General features: G+C 36.8%; 1 protein-coding gene across 2 annotated transcripts in view; it reads left to right on the plus strand.

Moving 5' to 3' along the window:
- Positions 1 to 7166: 7166 nt before the first annotated feature.
- Positions 7167 to 14486, plus strand: part of LOC130545956 (ephrin type-A receptor 5) — an 81556-nt gene continuing 74236 nt past the window's right edge. For both annotated transcript variants that reach the window (XM_057320892.1, XM_057320893.1), the window contains exons 1-2: positions 7167 to 7468; positions 12311 to 12375. In XM_057320892.1, coding sequence (XP_057176875.1) covers positions 7381 to 7468; positions 12311 to 12375 — 153 coding nt within the window. In that variant the 5' untranslated portion in view covers positions 7167 to 7380. The remainder of the gene's footprint in view (positions 7469 to 12310; positions 12376 to 14486) is intronic.

Consider the following 14486-nt stretch of genomic DNA (forward strand, 5'->3'; position numbering starts at 1 on the left):
AAATTAAAGGGGAATGTGAATGGAAACGGTTAAACTTCACAAATGACCACAAAACAAATGATTAAAATTTTATAAAATAAATCTACAGTATATGTCTCAGTGTTTGGTATACAGAATAATTAAGTTTTGTGTAAGCAGACTTTCAAACCAAACTTTATTCTATTGCTCTCAAAACTACAGTCATGTCCATTAAATCTGTCGTGTCAATCCAGCGTGTCACGTCACAACATCAAACCAATTATATTTTTCAGCAAATAATGATTGAAACCTTGAACCTTTTCTCACACAAGGCTTAACAGGACAACAGCACTCACACTGCAAATGTGCAACACTGCTTCCTAGTTTTGTTTTGTTTGTCAGCAGTCAGGGGTCTTACTATAAAATATTTTAAGACTCCATAATAGTTTACATAATACAAGAAATCTAATAGCATCAATATACAAATACTCTGACGTCAAGTGGTTAAGCTAGTGCTAGCATTGGTGTTCTATGACGTTAAAGCGACATCTCAGCTGAACCTCACCGTGGGTGGTTAAGCCTTTCACCCACAATCCAGGCTGCAAGTGGGATTTCACAAATTGCTTTTGATTTAAGGGAATGCGGGGGTTTACTTGTAAAAAAGGATCAAGTAATGCAATAATAAAATATTAAATATTTAATTTAAATACTTAATTTGCATTTGAGGTAGAAATGAAGGTCTTTCTATATGAATAAATTGCAGCTGGCAGTGGTGTCAAAGAGAAATGCAGTATAGCAGACGTCTGGTCTGTTCCTTCTCCGGTAGCAGCTCGTATGCAGCTCACACACTCACCATATGCTTGAGTTTCACAGTGTTACCTCGGGAGCCACCATAACATGCTCAAGAACCATCTTAAAAACACCCTCCCACAGATTACTCTTAATGTCTCTTTAAGACTGTATTGAGATATGGGATGACAACACAAATATATATATACACTCAAAAAAAATGTTTTTTTGATGCTGTTCAACTTGCATGAACAAATCTCTTTCATTTAACATGATTGTATAGGTTTCTAGCACAAACAAAAGAAGCTTTTGGGTTGAACATGATTCAGTCATGGACAGTGGTTGCACATGTTTGAGTAATGTTTTCTTAACATGAAATTAACATGTAGAGAGAACATGAATGAATCAAGTAAACTCAACATGAAATTAACATCGAGAGAGAACATGGGTGAAACATGTAAACTCAACATGAAATTAACATGTTAAGTGAACATGATTGAATCAAGTAAACCCAACAAGATACTCCTAAAACAGATGTCACAAAAACTCTTTAAAATGCCAACACAACAGAATACTCAACTCTAATACCCTGATAGCAAGCAACCATTAAATCAATGTTAGTTAAGTCAGCTCCTCCATTTCTCCTGTTCTCTTTCAATGCTTGTGAATGTGTTTAATGAAAGCATATGTAAAGCATAAAGAAAGCAGAGGTGTAAAGAGTACCTGAAAACCATACTTGAGTAAAAGTACAGATACCTTGCAGTGAAAATGACTCCATTACAAGTTACAAGTCACGAATTCTAAAACGACTTGAGTAAAAGTCTTAGAGTATCTGATTTTAACAGTACTTCAGTATTTTACTCATACTGAATGTAGGCTCAAAGCAGCACTAGTCCTTAACACTTAAAGGGGTCATATGGCAGAAATACGTGTTTTTCTGTTTCTTTGGCATTTTATAAGTTGCCCATGCATGTATTAGACACGTAACATTGCTAAAATTAAAGTGTCGGACCAAAAGATGCATTCTATCTAAAAGCGAATGCGAACCCAGACCTGCCTGAAACGCCTCGTGTAACCACACCCCGACGAATGTACGTCACTTCGTAACATGATTTGACTTAAGACCGTCCAAATCTAAATGCAAGTGAGGTGGGCGTACTTGTAAATCTCATTGTATCGTCACCGCTGCAGCCATGTAGTGGAGACGCTGTGTGTTTCGTTGCGAAAAGAAAGACTCTTTGTTTGCCCTGCCAAAAGATGAGACAACTAAAAATGAATGGTTATATTTTATTTACAACACTGTTCCAGAAAAGTACAATCCGAATGTTCAAGTTTGTGCAGCGCATTCACAGATGATTGCTTCATGAACCTGGGAGAGATCAAGGCCGGCAGTGCACGAAAGCTTTGGTTAAAAAGTGGGGCCATTCCAACCATTACAACTTCGCTGGCACTTCAGATTCGCAGCCTGTAAGTATATTTTTATTGTAAAAGACTTTGTTATGGACTTACGCGAGTTGAGTTTGTCGTGTGTTTGTGATCTGCAAATGCAGACACGCGCACAACGTGAAAAAAGACAACACAAGTCCTAATAATCAGTAATAATGTTCCCACTAGAGGCAACAAATGTCGTGTTTATAATGTCTTTTTATATTTAGTATTTATTTTGGGTGTATTGTCTTTGTTGAGTCGCGACGAGACGTGGCATAACACTGGTTGATCAAGAAGGGCCAAAGCGCTTGCGTTATTTATGCAGTGGTTCTCAAACTTTTTCGTTGTAAGGCCCCCTTTGTGTAGAGTGCATCGCTTCGCGGCCGATTGCGGCTGATTAAAAAATCAGCGCGTTTCAGAGAGGCGGGGCAAAGAGGAGATACAAGCATGCACGGTATTTGGAAAATACAGTGTTTTTGAACCTTAAATCGTGTATACACATTGCATTCCATCTAAAACAAATGATAATATTAGTTTTAGCCCTGTCATATGACCCCTTTAAGAGACATGTCAGTGAAAAACAAGAAACGGTTGATTTGTGAGGAGAGCAATCGCATCAAACTGAACCCCTCAAAATTGCAACAAATCAAGGTGAACACCATAGCATACGTCTATTACAAACACCCACGTCTCAGTTAAGCTCAAGCGCTAATAAGGAAATCAATATCCTTCAAATATGTCTCTTCAGTAAAACAGATAAGTAAAATAATGTTAAGTAAATCTACAAAACTCAAAGCCTTTTTGCACTGGACATGCTGGTTTTGGCCTCATCGCCGGCTGCAGTCATGTCCTCTACCCACATAAAACACCAGCGATGTCAACTACCTGATAATGCACCCGCATTCGCATAAAGAAGCCATGTTGACAAGTTTCAGTAAGGGCAAAATGCACAAGATATAGTACCTTCAATGCCCTATAAATGGCAATATTGCTTCTTCTGTAGTAGAAATAAACTGCTGCAGAAAAAGTTAGGTGCCATGCAAAATGTAATGTGTAATTGCATTAGTCATTACAAATCTAGTGGAGTAAAGAGTACATATACTTATTCAAAAATGTAGTCAAGTAGAGAGTAAAAGTTGCTGATATCTTTAATACTCAGTACAACTACAAAGTAGCCAAAAACATACTTAAGTACAGTAACTAATTACATTTACTCCAATACTTTACACCACTGAAAGAAAGTAAACCGTCACAACAGTACAGTTATAGTTGTTTGCCTTTTTTTTTTGGTGTGTTTTTAAAAAAAAGAAGCAGCATTAAATTTATAGTAATATTGATGATTGATTGATATGTTCTGGTCACAAATGCAAATTTATGGGGCAAAATACACAAAGTTTTATCGACACGTTTAAACATCAACACTCATCATACAACCCCAACAATGGTGACAATTATCAAACTAATTCAGATAAACAGATAAACTGCAATGGGAGTCATGAATGAGTTTTGAACTATATGTTACCCAGCATGCATTGCAGCATGAAGCTTTCTTTTGTTGATTGTCATACACCGATTCTTCATGTCTAATTGATTCAGATATATTTCTCCTCTGGAACATCACATAATGTTAACAATAACACAACAATCTCATGAACAACATATCAACCCCAGTAACTTTACTATGACTACACTGGATCCTGCTGGACCCTCATTGTCTTTGCCGCAACAAATGTATAACAAGACGATTTCGATAGGCAGAGAAAATCAAACATTAAAAGACGAATCAAGAGCCCAACTAAAGCAAACACTGATCAAAATAATGGTGATTTGTTCTTCTACATGTTAATTTCATGTTGAGGTTACTTGATTCATTTATGTTCTTGCTACATGTTCATTTCATGTTGAGAAAACATGACTCAAACATGTGGAACCACTGTCCATGATTGAATCGTGTTAAACCAAATAATCATTTTTTGAGTGATATATATATACTGTATATACAGTATATACACACAATACTTTTTTCTACTATGGTAATCAGTGATTATCCCAGAAATCTCAGTTCCTAATATTCTTCTAAATATCTCTCTTTGTGTTTAACAGAACAAATATTTTTTTACAGGTTCGGAACAACTTGGCGGCGAGTAAATGAAGACGGAATTTTCTTTTTTAGGTAGAGTATCCCTTTAAGCATCATGTTGGCAACTATAGTACAGACAAACATTGTTTTCAGAAAATGTGAATTTCTCATTAAGAAAATGCTCTCATTCTATCTAATGTTCTCTGTTTCATTGAAGGAAAGATTCTCATTGAAAGAAAGGATTTGCAAGCCTTCAAACTGCTTTTGTTATCATTGTTAATGAAATGACAATGAGATGATCAATCTGTGCCATTCTTTACCATGACACTGTCAAACCTTCTGAAAAGAGAAAAAATCTGGCAACGTCCAGTGGCTCAGTTTGCTTTATGTTTGCATAAAAGGGCCCAAAGGCAGTGAAATGCACAATTTGAAACTTCAGTGCTATTTGACATGCTTACAAAAGTGATGAGTATGGTAATCAAAACATAATAAACAAGTAATGCTGAATGCGATTGAATTTCACGTCAATTCTTTATGCTGTTTTTTTATTAATTTACTATGTATATGGTTTGCAAACCAAAGTTATGCTTGCTGTTTTATCTATTTATTATTTTATTTTTCACCCTCAGCAATGTCTCAAACTGTGGTCGAATTTGCCACAACACTAAAATGTGCAGTTTAAGAATAGAAATTATAAAACGTAAGACATTTCATATTAAATTCTGACGAAACCAAACAAATATGCTTTGAAAAGTATGGCAGTAATTCCCTCAATAGTGTTTACTGTATATCCTTTACTGAAGAATTTTAGAGACAACCTAAAAAATAAAATGTCATTAAAATTGTTAGAAAGTTGTAAAGTATACATGTTGTTTATAGTAAATTATAATGAACATATATTTAATAATTTTATAGTTACCAATGATCATTTGGGGTGTCTGGGAGTCATCTGACCTCTATGTCCCACAATGCACCAATGTATACTAGCCCTCAAATTGTTCCTCATCCTGTACGTTTGCCCTTTTGCCCCTCTTTTATTCCCAGGATACAATTATCAGTACAGGCAGCTCAGCAGTATCTGCCTAAAGCAAGCTGAGCGTGGTGGCATGGACCCTGCTGTTTAGGATCAGACATGATTGGTCATTACTGTAACCAAAGATTTATTCAACTCTTCTTTTATTACTCAGACACCTAATCTACATAACAATACATAGCTAGACCCACATGAAATCTCTGCATATTCAAATCAATCAATTGCAGTTTTTCGAAATATATGCTCATTGTTCACAAAATGTTCATAGGCAAGTGTTAGACAACCATTATTACTATTGATCAGACTTAGGGGTTATTAAAGTTTGGGCAATACTTTCCCTACACTGTTAATGATACAATCTTAAAAAAGTGCTTCATGATGCCATAGAATACCTTTAACATCCAAAGAACCTTTATGTTTCATGAAAAGTTATTTTGAGGAAAAAGGTTCTTCAGATTATAAAAAGGTAAGAGAGAGATCTTCTTTAAAGAACCTTTGACTAAATGGTTCTCGGTGGAACCAAAAATGGTTCTTCTATGGCATCGCTGTGAAGAACCTTTTAAGCACCCTTATTTTTAAGAGTGTACCAATATGAATGACACCTAAAACATTGCAGCATGCTAAAAAGTTACAATTGCAACCACAAATCAGCAGGTTAGCAACTGCTTAGCAACAGTCTACAAACCACCCAGAACAGCCTACTGTAGCAACCACGAAACATTGCAGCAAACACATAACAACACATAAAAACTTTGCTGAACCCAAGCACAGAAAGTGTGCAGATGTCCTGTTTGTCTAGATATAAATAAAATATCAAGCATTTCTCACGTGACCTGGACTAAACTCTTTAAATGCCTTAATCCTTTATTGACAGTGCCTTTCTGGGGTTAAGATGGTATTTGGGGATTATTTCTATTGTGTTCTGTTCTTCATTTAAGCATTTAACACAAGGCTTGTACAAAAGTTTTGTGATGTCTCATGCAACAGAGACAAGCAATAATAGATAAGTTAGCAGAGCCCATCTCATCCCCTGCTTCTGTTGACATTTGAAGACAAAGCCACTGCTGTGGTTCTTTCGTTTGTCATTTTGAAAGTCAGGATCTGAAATGGGTCTGATGGTTCCTGCTGTCTGCCGAGTTTCTCTGTCAGTGTCTGGTGAATGAGGAGCGTGGGATGTGTCGGCAGGGCACGGCACGGGAATATGTATAATCATGCAGATGAAAGAGATGCAGACACCGCCACATTTATCTTGTGGGTGGAAGCGCTGCTACGGCTTAAATTTGGATTTTAGGAATGCAGCGAAAATGAGGCTACAGGAATGAACCGATGTGAGCTGAAATTACACTTGTTCAGTGAATAAAGAACAACACATTTGGAAATATAGAAATTTGTAGTTTGTTGCTTTCATGTTTTATTTGTATAAGGCATTTACATAACTTATTATGCTGTTGTTGACACATAGACAATATCTATATACCCAATTAATATCTATAGGCCTATACCCTGTCTCACAAAAAGTGAAACAGAAGAAATCACATACATTTGAATGGATTTAATGGTTAAAATGGCAATTGTACTAGTTTAATGGAAACAATACGGGTAATGTGTTGGGTTCTATTGGTGGGATGTTATCTGGTAGATGGGAATCAATATAACACCATTAAATTATAGGCACACATATGGGTATTCTGTAAGGTTTTTAAAATAGCTGATTGTTCATAATATAATTTTATGTATTTATTTTATTTCACCAGGGCAGACATACACACACACTATACAGCTGTCATTTTGGGATATTATTCATAATCCACACCTTCATTAGTCTAGCTCAGTCTAGTGTCATGTGCAATCATTGGTCTCCTCCTCCTCATGCTGTCGGCTGTGTCGGTGGTGTCCGACAGCTTCGCTGCTCTCAAACCGGAGCGCGCTTAAACACGCAGCGCAAAGTGCGCGTCGCTTCTCTACCTTCAAATGTCAATTTTATTTCCTGCGTATCTGTTATAAGTTGCCCTCATGTCCTCTCTAACTGTCCTTGGATCGTTTCAGTACTGATGTGATTTCAGTACGTTTCTTCAGTTGACATTTCTTCAGTATGCGTGCGCGGTGGAGTTACATTCATGCCTGGATTTGCGTCTTCTGTCTCGGCGCGTTCAGGACTTTCGGCATTCCAGATAATGAAGGTAAGACATGGGGTCTGTTTGGGAAAGATTGATTGTAGCGATATGAAGGTTGACTTGACAGTCATTGGAGTCGCATAAAGAAGCAATGAAACACTATAGATAGTGGGTCTTTGCAGCAGCCACCCTTCAGAGAAGAACCCTATAGTAGCCTATCATGAACCATTTCACTGTTTGGGGTCTTAAGTTGTTGTTATTTTGAGATTTTCATTGGGTTATTGAAGTTACATCGTAGGTTCTGAAGACAAGTTGTTCTTTGGGTTTATCAAAGCACCAGTACAAATTGGGTTTGGTGTAACTTTTAAACCCCATTGTTTCTAACAAAAAAATGTAACGAAAAGATAGCACAGTGTATTATAATCTGTTCCAAAGACCCATAGATTTTGTTATAGTCTAGTTAGTGCTGTGTGTTTTATTAATTAATTAATTATTATTTGTTCATTTATTGTTGTAGAATGGCAATCTGTCTGGCACTTCAACATCAATGTTTTTTACAAAATGACATACCATATGTGACATATTTTGTAAAATGTAATGATTTTACACCAGACAGTATCTAATGGAGCAGAAGTTTCTAAACATCCGTGATAACAGTTCACCAAACATCCAGCCAGGTGGTTTTTAAACATCTCAATTCACTAATGCACATTCACTAAAAACACATAGTTCATGAACTGTACAATGGCTTAATTTTCCTCATCGATTTAAATCTGCTTATCAGACCCTGCAAAAAATCTGATGTTAATTTTATATACAGAACATCTATGAACAGGTAGTTCAGATATTAGCTTATTATGCTCAGAAAGCAGTATGCATTCAAAATGTTATGAAGCTTGACCAAGATTTATGAATTAGAACAAATTATGTGTTGTTGTTTTTTTGCATTTGTAATTTGACAATTTATTTATGTACTTCTATTTCTGCAATCCACAGAATGTCAAAATACAATGATGCGAAATTTAGAGAACAAAGGCAAAAATCAAATCACTGACTATTTACTGACTATAATGTTTTAAATATATTCTCAGAAGTTACTATAAACATCAAATAACTCTTATAATGATCTATTGCATTAGAATAAAATGACACTTGGTAAAAAGCGGGCTTCTTTTTGTAATACCTGAAAACATGTGGGAAGACGAATTTGCATTTCAGACAGAGACAAAAGAAACAGTGCCATGCATCAAAGTTCCCTAAATATGCTTTGTAGTGCGCAAAAATAACAACCTGACTAAAGGGTACTGACAATATTTTTTTATTACTGTTCTATTTCCCTGTTTACAATCATTTGTGTTAGGTATACAGTATGTATACACAGTTGTATAAAAACCTTTCAAAAAAATTGACTGTTTAACGGGCATACAAAATGATTTTATTCACTATCACCATGGGATATGTCAACACATTATTATCTGTAACTGTAATTGATGTGCTCTAATTTATCACTTGGGTGAAGTTCTCGGCCTATAGAATATGCAAATATTGTAATGAGCAGTTGAAGTCAGCATATGGACACTAGGGTGACATGTGTGGGGATGAGTTGATAGATTGCACACTGATGATGGCACAATAAAAACGGGAACAGTATGGGGGGCAGGGCGCATCGGTGCCTACACAGACTGGCATAATGGCTAGCAGATGTGAAAGGACAACTGCTCCTCGAAAATCACAATGGTCTTCCAAAATTCAAACAAACCTGTCGATTCGAAGAGCGAACATTATATTAAAAACTGCCAGACTACCAGAGCAAGGTTCTCCCAAAATACCTCAAATTAACCTTAACTTTAACCTTTGGTATTCCAATGCAAGCAGAGACAAAGCAGCATATTTTACAAAACAATCTTGGGATTTTTTTCTGTGGAAAGGTTATTCAGTACACCCATTTGTTGACTTAAAATTAAGAAACATTAATGCTATCTTTTCTCCCCCCTCCAAAGCTATGTGGTACTTGACCGACCAATAATTCAAATATCAAGATCAATGCATACTTTTTCTCCTTTAACATTTGCCTAAGTATGGACATAATATCCCCTTTGTCTTCATAACTGCACTTCTTTGTGCTAATTAGATTTATGTGATTCTCCCCAGGATATTTTTTTTCTAATTTAAGTAGGACAATGCACGTCAATGTCTGTCATTCAAACTAAACACATTTAGACCTAATTTAAAGACATTAAAGGGGCCACTGATTTTTTAAAAAAAACCGTTTTAAATATAACATGGTTGGTTTTGTTTTATTGTTTACAGATTGGTATGTTTTAAACTTGGGCTTACATAACATGTAAGATCCATAATCATCACTTCTCACTCAGCTGTCGGTCTTATTCATTGAGGTGTGAAGAGCAAATCCAATTCTGAATTAGTAAAAGTTTAAAAGTTCAGGGGCTTGTTTCAGAAAGGAAGTTTAGTGAAAACTCTGAGTATATTAACCCTGAAATGAGGGAAACTCTGGGTTTTCCGTTTCAGAATGTGAAGTATGTCCAACCCGAGAAAGCGGGGTAACTCAAGCCCGTTTCTAAAGGAGAGGTAACTTAACTACAGGACCTGTAGTTCCAACCACCCAACTTTGCGATGCTGCTTGCGATTGATTGTTGGAACAATAGTTTTGGGAAACACTTAAATTGTTGAACTATGCTGGAACGACGGAACTTGCGACCATAGTTGGCTAATGATGCTTTTGGGAAACGCACCCCTGGTCGTGAGCAGGTTTTCTTTGGTAAACCCAGAGTTTATTTCGATCTCCTCCCCCTTTTAAAGCGCAAGTGGTGTACCTCATTCATTCATTCAGTAATACAGTCATTCTGGCACACATTTTGATCACACAGAGACCATCTCAGCGACGTATATGTCATATTTGCTTTTATAGAGGCTGCGTTAATTCATTGGAATGTACTTTGATTTCAGGAGAGCAATTTAGTACCCAAGTGCATTTTGTGATTTCCCTGTGCATTTTTATTAAAACTGTACCGTTTTTCTTTACAGTGAATTAAATATATCAAAATATATCTCATCCATCCTTACATCAATAACATCAGCCACCGTACGTGTATTACATCAGAGTATAATTTTCTATGGACGATGAGAAATTACTTAATAAAGTGTATAAATAAAGTGCATGAATAAAAAATTAATAAATACAGACATACATGCAGAAATTAAGCGATAAAGGTAATAAACAAGTAATTTTGACGTGCAGCCAATCCAAATTAAATCTGCTCAGAGCAGGGTTCGAACCAGCGATCAGTCTAATTTTACACGAGAGTCTGACGCCCTACAGGTGTCCTATAAACCATGACGTCGCATTAGCGTAACTAGAGCACTCATGGCGAGTGAGAACATACAATTTTTGATTAATTTTTTGTTTATTGGTACATTTATTAATTTAAACTTAAGTCATTTTCAGAACATCAGTAAATCCACTGTATGCAGGAAAGTGTGCCTCACTCTCAAGTGCTTTCTGCCGCCATGTTGTCTTTTTTGGTGCCGTTGCCATGGTGAATCGGAATATCAGAGATCCACTGATGATGGCTTTTTATAGTCGTGGTGCACGCGCTTAACCCAGGGTAAACCTACCCAGAGTAAATTGAACTAACTCAAATCAAGCCCCGACAAAACATTGCAAAATGTCTTTTAAACAGAAACGGTGGTGCGGTTGAACACCCTGTTGTGATGACGCAAGAGTTGAACTATAGCAGCTGAGAAGGCCATTCTTAGTGTTCTTTTTGAAGAATTTTCGGAGCCTGATGAAATCGGTATAAATTCGTGTTGAATACTGCAAAATACATCTCTTCTAATATCTTCAATTGTTGTGTATACCGAGCTGCAGCGGACACATTTAAATGACTTTACTTGAATCCCATTGTGCGAGCTTGACTCTTTAATACCACGTGGGTTATATACATGTTGCTGCTGATTGGGCTGACATTCTTGACACACCCATCAAACAAGAGAAAACGTATCTCAAACCCTGTTGCACACCGTTGCAAACCATTTCCAGGACACGTGTCGTTCAACCCGGCAACCGTAGCAAAACGTTGCGCACCGGTTTAAGCTTGAACATGCCCCAGCTGTTCTGAAACCACAAACTCAAAGTTTCTAATTTCTAAGTAAACCAACACTGAGTTCAAGGTTTAACCCAGAGTTGGTTGAACCTCCTTATTGAAACGGGCCCCCGGTGAACTCACAGCCCCTTATATCTGCCTGAAAATCTATCTTTGATATTAACTGTTGATTATATTTTTTACCATCATTTTGGCTTTTTTGATGGCTTCCCAGAGTTTAGCTTTTTTTGTTGTTGTTTTTTTGAGAAAAATTATATCACCATTGTGAGGCGTCTCACACATGCTAAATGGTCTCGCCACACAACCTTTGATCACAACAATGTCAAATTAAAATTCAGTCCTGATCGGACTGTGAATGTAAAGGTCATCTAATTAGCTGTGGCGGTACCCATTCGTAAAAGGTTCCACCAGATAAAAAAAGACCCAGAGTGACCTGTCCTGTGTATCAAATACTTACGCCATAATCCAGAGAAAGACAGCATTATTTAAGAGGCATCTCACATAGAATATTTCCTTTAAAATTTAACCAAGGGCAAAGATTATACAAGTGCACTTTTCTATAATTCTTCTTATAAAGAATGTTTTTAAATGGCAGCTTAGAAAGTCAGAATGTGAGCTCAGTTGTATTTTGAAATGTGGTTATAGCATAATCTTTATAAAATATATAGTCATTTATATTCCATGAATGCACATTACATTTAAAGAACATTTGTAAAAGAAAAATGGTTTTATCTCTTTGCTACTCTTGGTCATTGATTTGTCCCCATTTTGTTCTCTCTTGCAGTGAACTTGCTGGACTCTCGCTCCGTAATTGGTGACCTGGGGTGGGTTGCCTACCCAAAGAATGGGGTGAGTTCCACATATCTTCCTTTCTCTGAGTTAAGAGCTGGCTTAGGAGAACATCTCAAGGTCTCCAATTCCCTTGATGCCAAAAGACAGATTCAAAGTGAGAAATAATAGTACATGGATAAACCATCGGACAGAGAGAGAGAGAGAGAGAGAGAGAGAGAGAGAGAGAGAGAGAGAGAGAGAGAGAGAGAGAGAGAGAGAGAGAGAGAGAGAGAGAGAGAGAGAAGAGAGAGAGAGAGAGAGAGAGAGAGAGAGAGAGAGAGAGAGAGAGAGAGAGAGAGAGAGAGAGAGAAAGAGAAAGAGAGAGAATACAACAGGTCAGAGATGAACAGTGAACAAGGGAAAGCCCCTATTTTTGTTCTAAAAGAAGCACAAAGACACACTTACAATTTCTTTGTGACCATCTGAATGTAATATACTTCCGTCGAGCCAGCTGATTGGAAAACCCAGTGAACAATGTGATGAATTTTAATGACAAATGGACAACTTCCTATATGTGGCTATTTCTTGCTTTCCATATAATACATTCAAACTATCAAAGTGAAGAAAGATGAAAACAGATGAAATGGTTTGTCAACAGGAATGAAATCTCATCTGTTTTTGACAGGCTGTCAAGGAAGTAAGTAGCTGCAAACTAGAACAAAACATGAAAATGAATACCCCAGCATTACATCAGGTTTGCCTCATTTTCAGTGGTGTCAGATTAAATTGGCATCTACTTAAACATAAGTCTATATTAACAAGCAATATAGGAGGCAACTGCTAAAACTGCTACATTTAAGTCCCCTGCTGGGTCGCCTCGTGAATTTAAAGAATCTGATTAGAACAATATATTAGCTTTATAACTGTACAAATATTATAATTTCTTCATTCTCGATAGCTGCTTGCTCTAACGGTACTTGCCCCAGCTGGTGTTTAAAGGACTTTGTTATTCTCTCGCGCGGGTTACAGTGCGCAGTTACAGCTTAATTCAGTTTCCTATTGTGAGAACGGAAAAAGAGCACTTGCATTGTGTTTACCTGCACCTGCCCTCCAATCCAACAATACAGGCCGACAATAGATCCAAAATTCTCTTGGCATGCTGGATAACACTTGTCATGGGAGACTATTATTCGTCTTTTCAGATGGAAATACAAACATCCTTTCATGATATCCTGAATATGGCACGGAATCTGGGGAGCGATAAATCAATGTCAAATACAGAAGAGGGCTATTCACGTCCCTCTCAATGGCTATTGAGATTAAGTGATTTTTGCTCTATTATTAGATGTTAAAATTACTTCAGGACGACACTTGCAGCCTAGGATTATGTCAGCAGGCCTGGGATGTTAGCCAGTATATGACATATTGAATATTGATCACATAGTTGTAATTTGAATGGAAAATCCTTACAGCTGATTTACTACAGTATATGTGGTTCAGCCATTAGTAAATAGATTTTTCTTCCTCAATTTTGTTTTAATCAAAATGTAAATAACTATTCAGTGAGAGATTGTGCAAACACAAAATTACTTAATTGTATAAGCAAAGATTAAATTGTGCTGGCATTACATGTTGTCAAGTTTTTTGAACATAGATAGAGCTGTGTTTATGCACGTGGAATCAATTATTTTTGCAAAAAAAATCATGCAGACTAATAAGTTTATTACGCATTAATACAGCTTCTTATAAATGGACTTTAGTTCAGCACAATCATGGCAATGTGTGGCAAAATCGCATCTCATTTATTTGCTTTCGCCCAGTGATGGTTGTGTTTAGTGGCGGGGTTTGGGGTGGACCTTGGGGTGTTTGTTTTTTGTAAAAATGGTACGATTCACATTGCACAGATTTATGCACAATCACCTCCTTGTGAAATAAGTGCTTTGCCCATAAGATCAGGTTGAACAGTTTTGATATCCACCAGCAGGGGGAAACTACCCCTGTATTTTTGTTAGTGGTTGTTCGAGGTGCATGTGTGTAAACACATACACATAATGAACACATAACGAACACATAATGTGTGATTATGTTAATAAAATCATTGGAGTTAGAAACATTGTTCCCACGTGAAATTGAATACAGTTATGTAATCAATGGAGCTTTTCTGGCCAAGTGTTTCTGCAGAATACAGA

This window comes from Triplophysa rosa, linkage group LG22, assembly GCF_024868665.1.
Source record: "Triplophysa rosa linkage group LG22, Trosa_1v2, whole genome shotgun sequence".
In the NCBI taxonomy this organism is placed as follows: Eukaryota; Metazoa; Chordata; class Actinopteri; order Cypriniformes; family Nemacheilidae; genus Triplophysa; species Triplophysa rosa.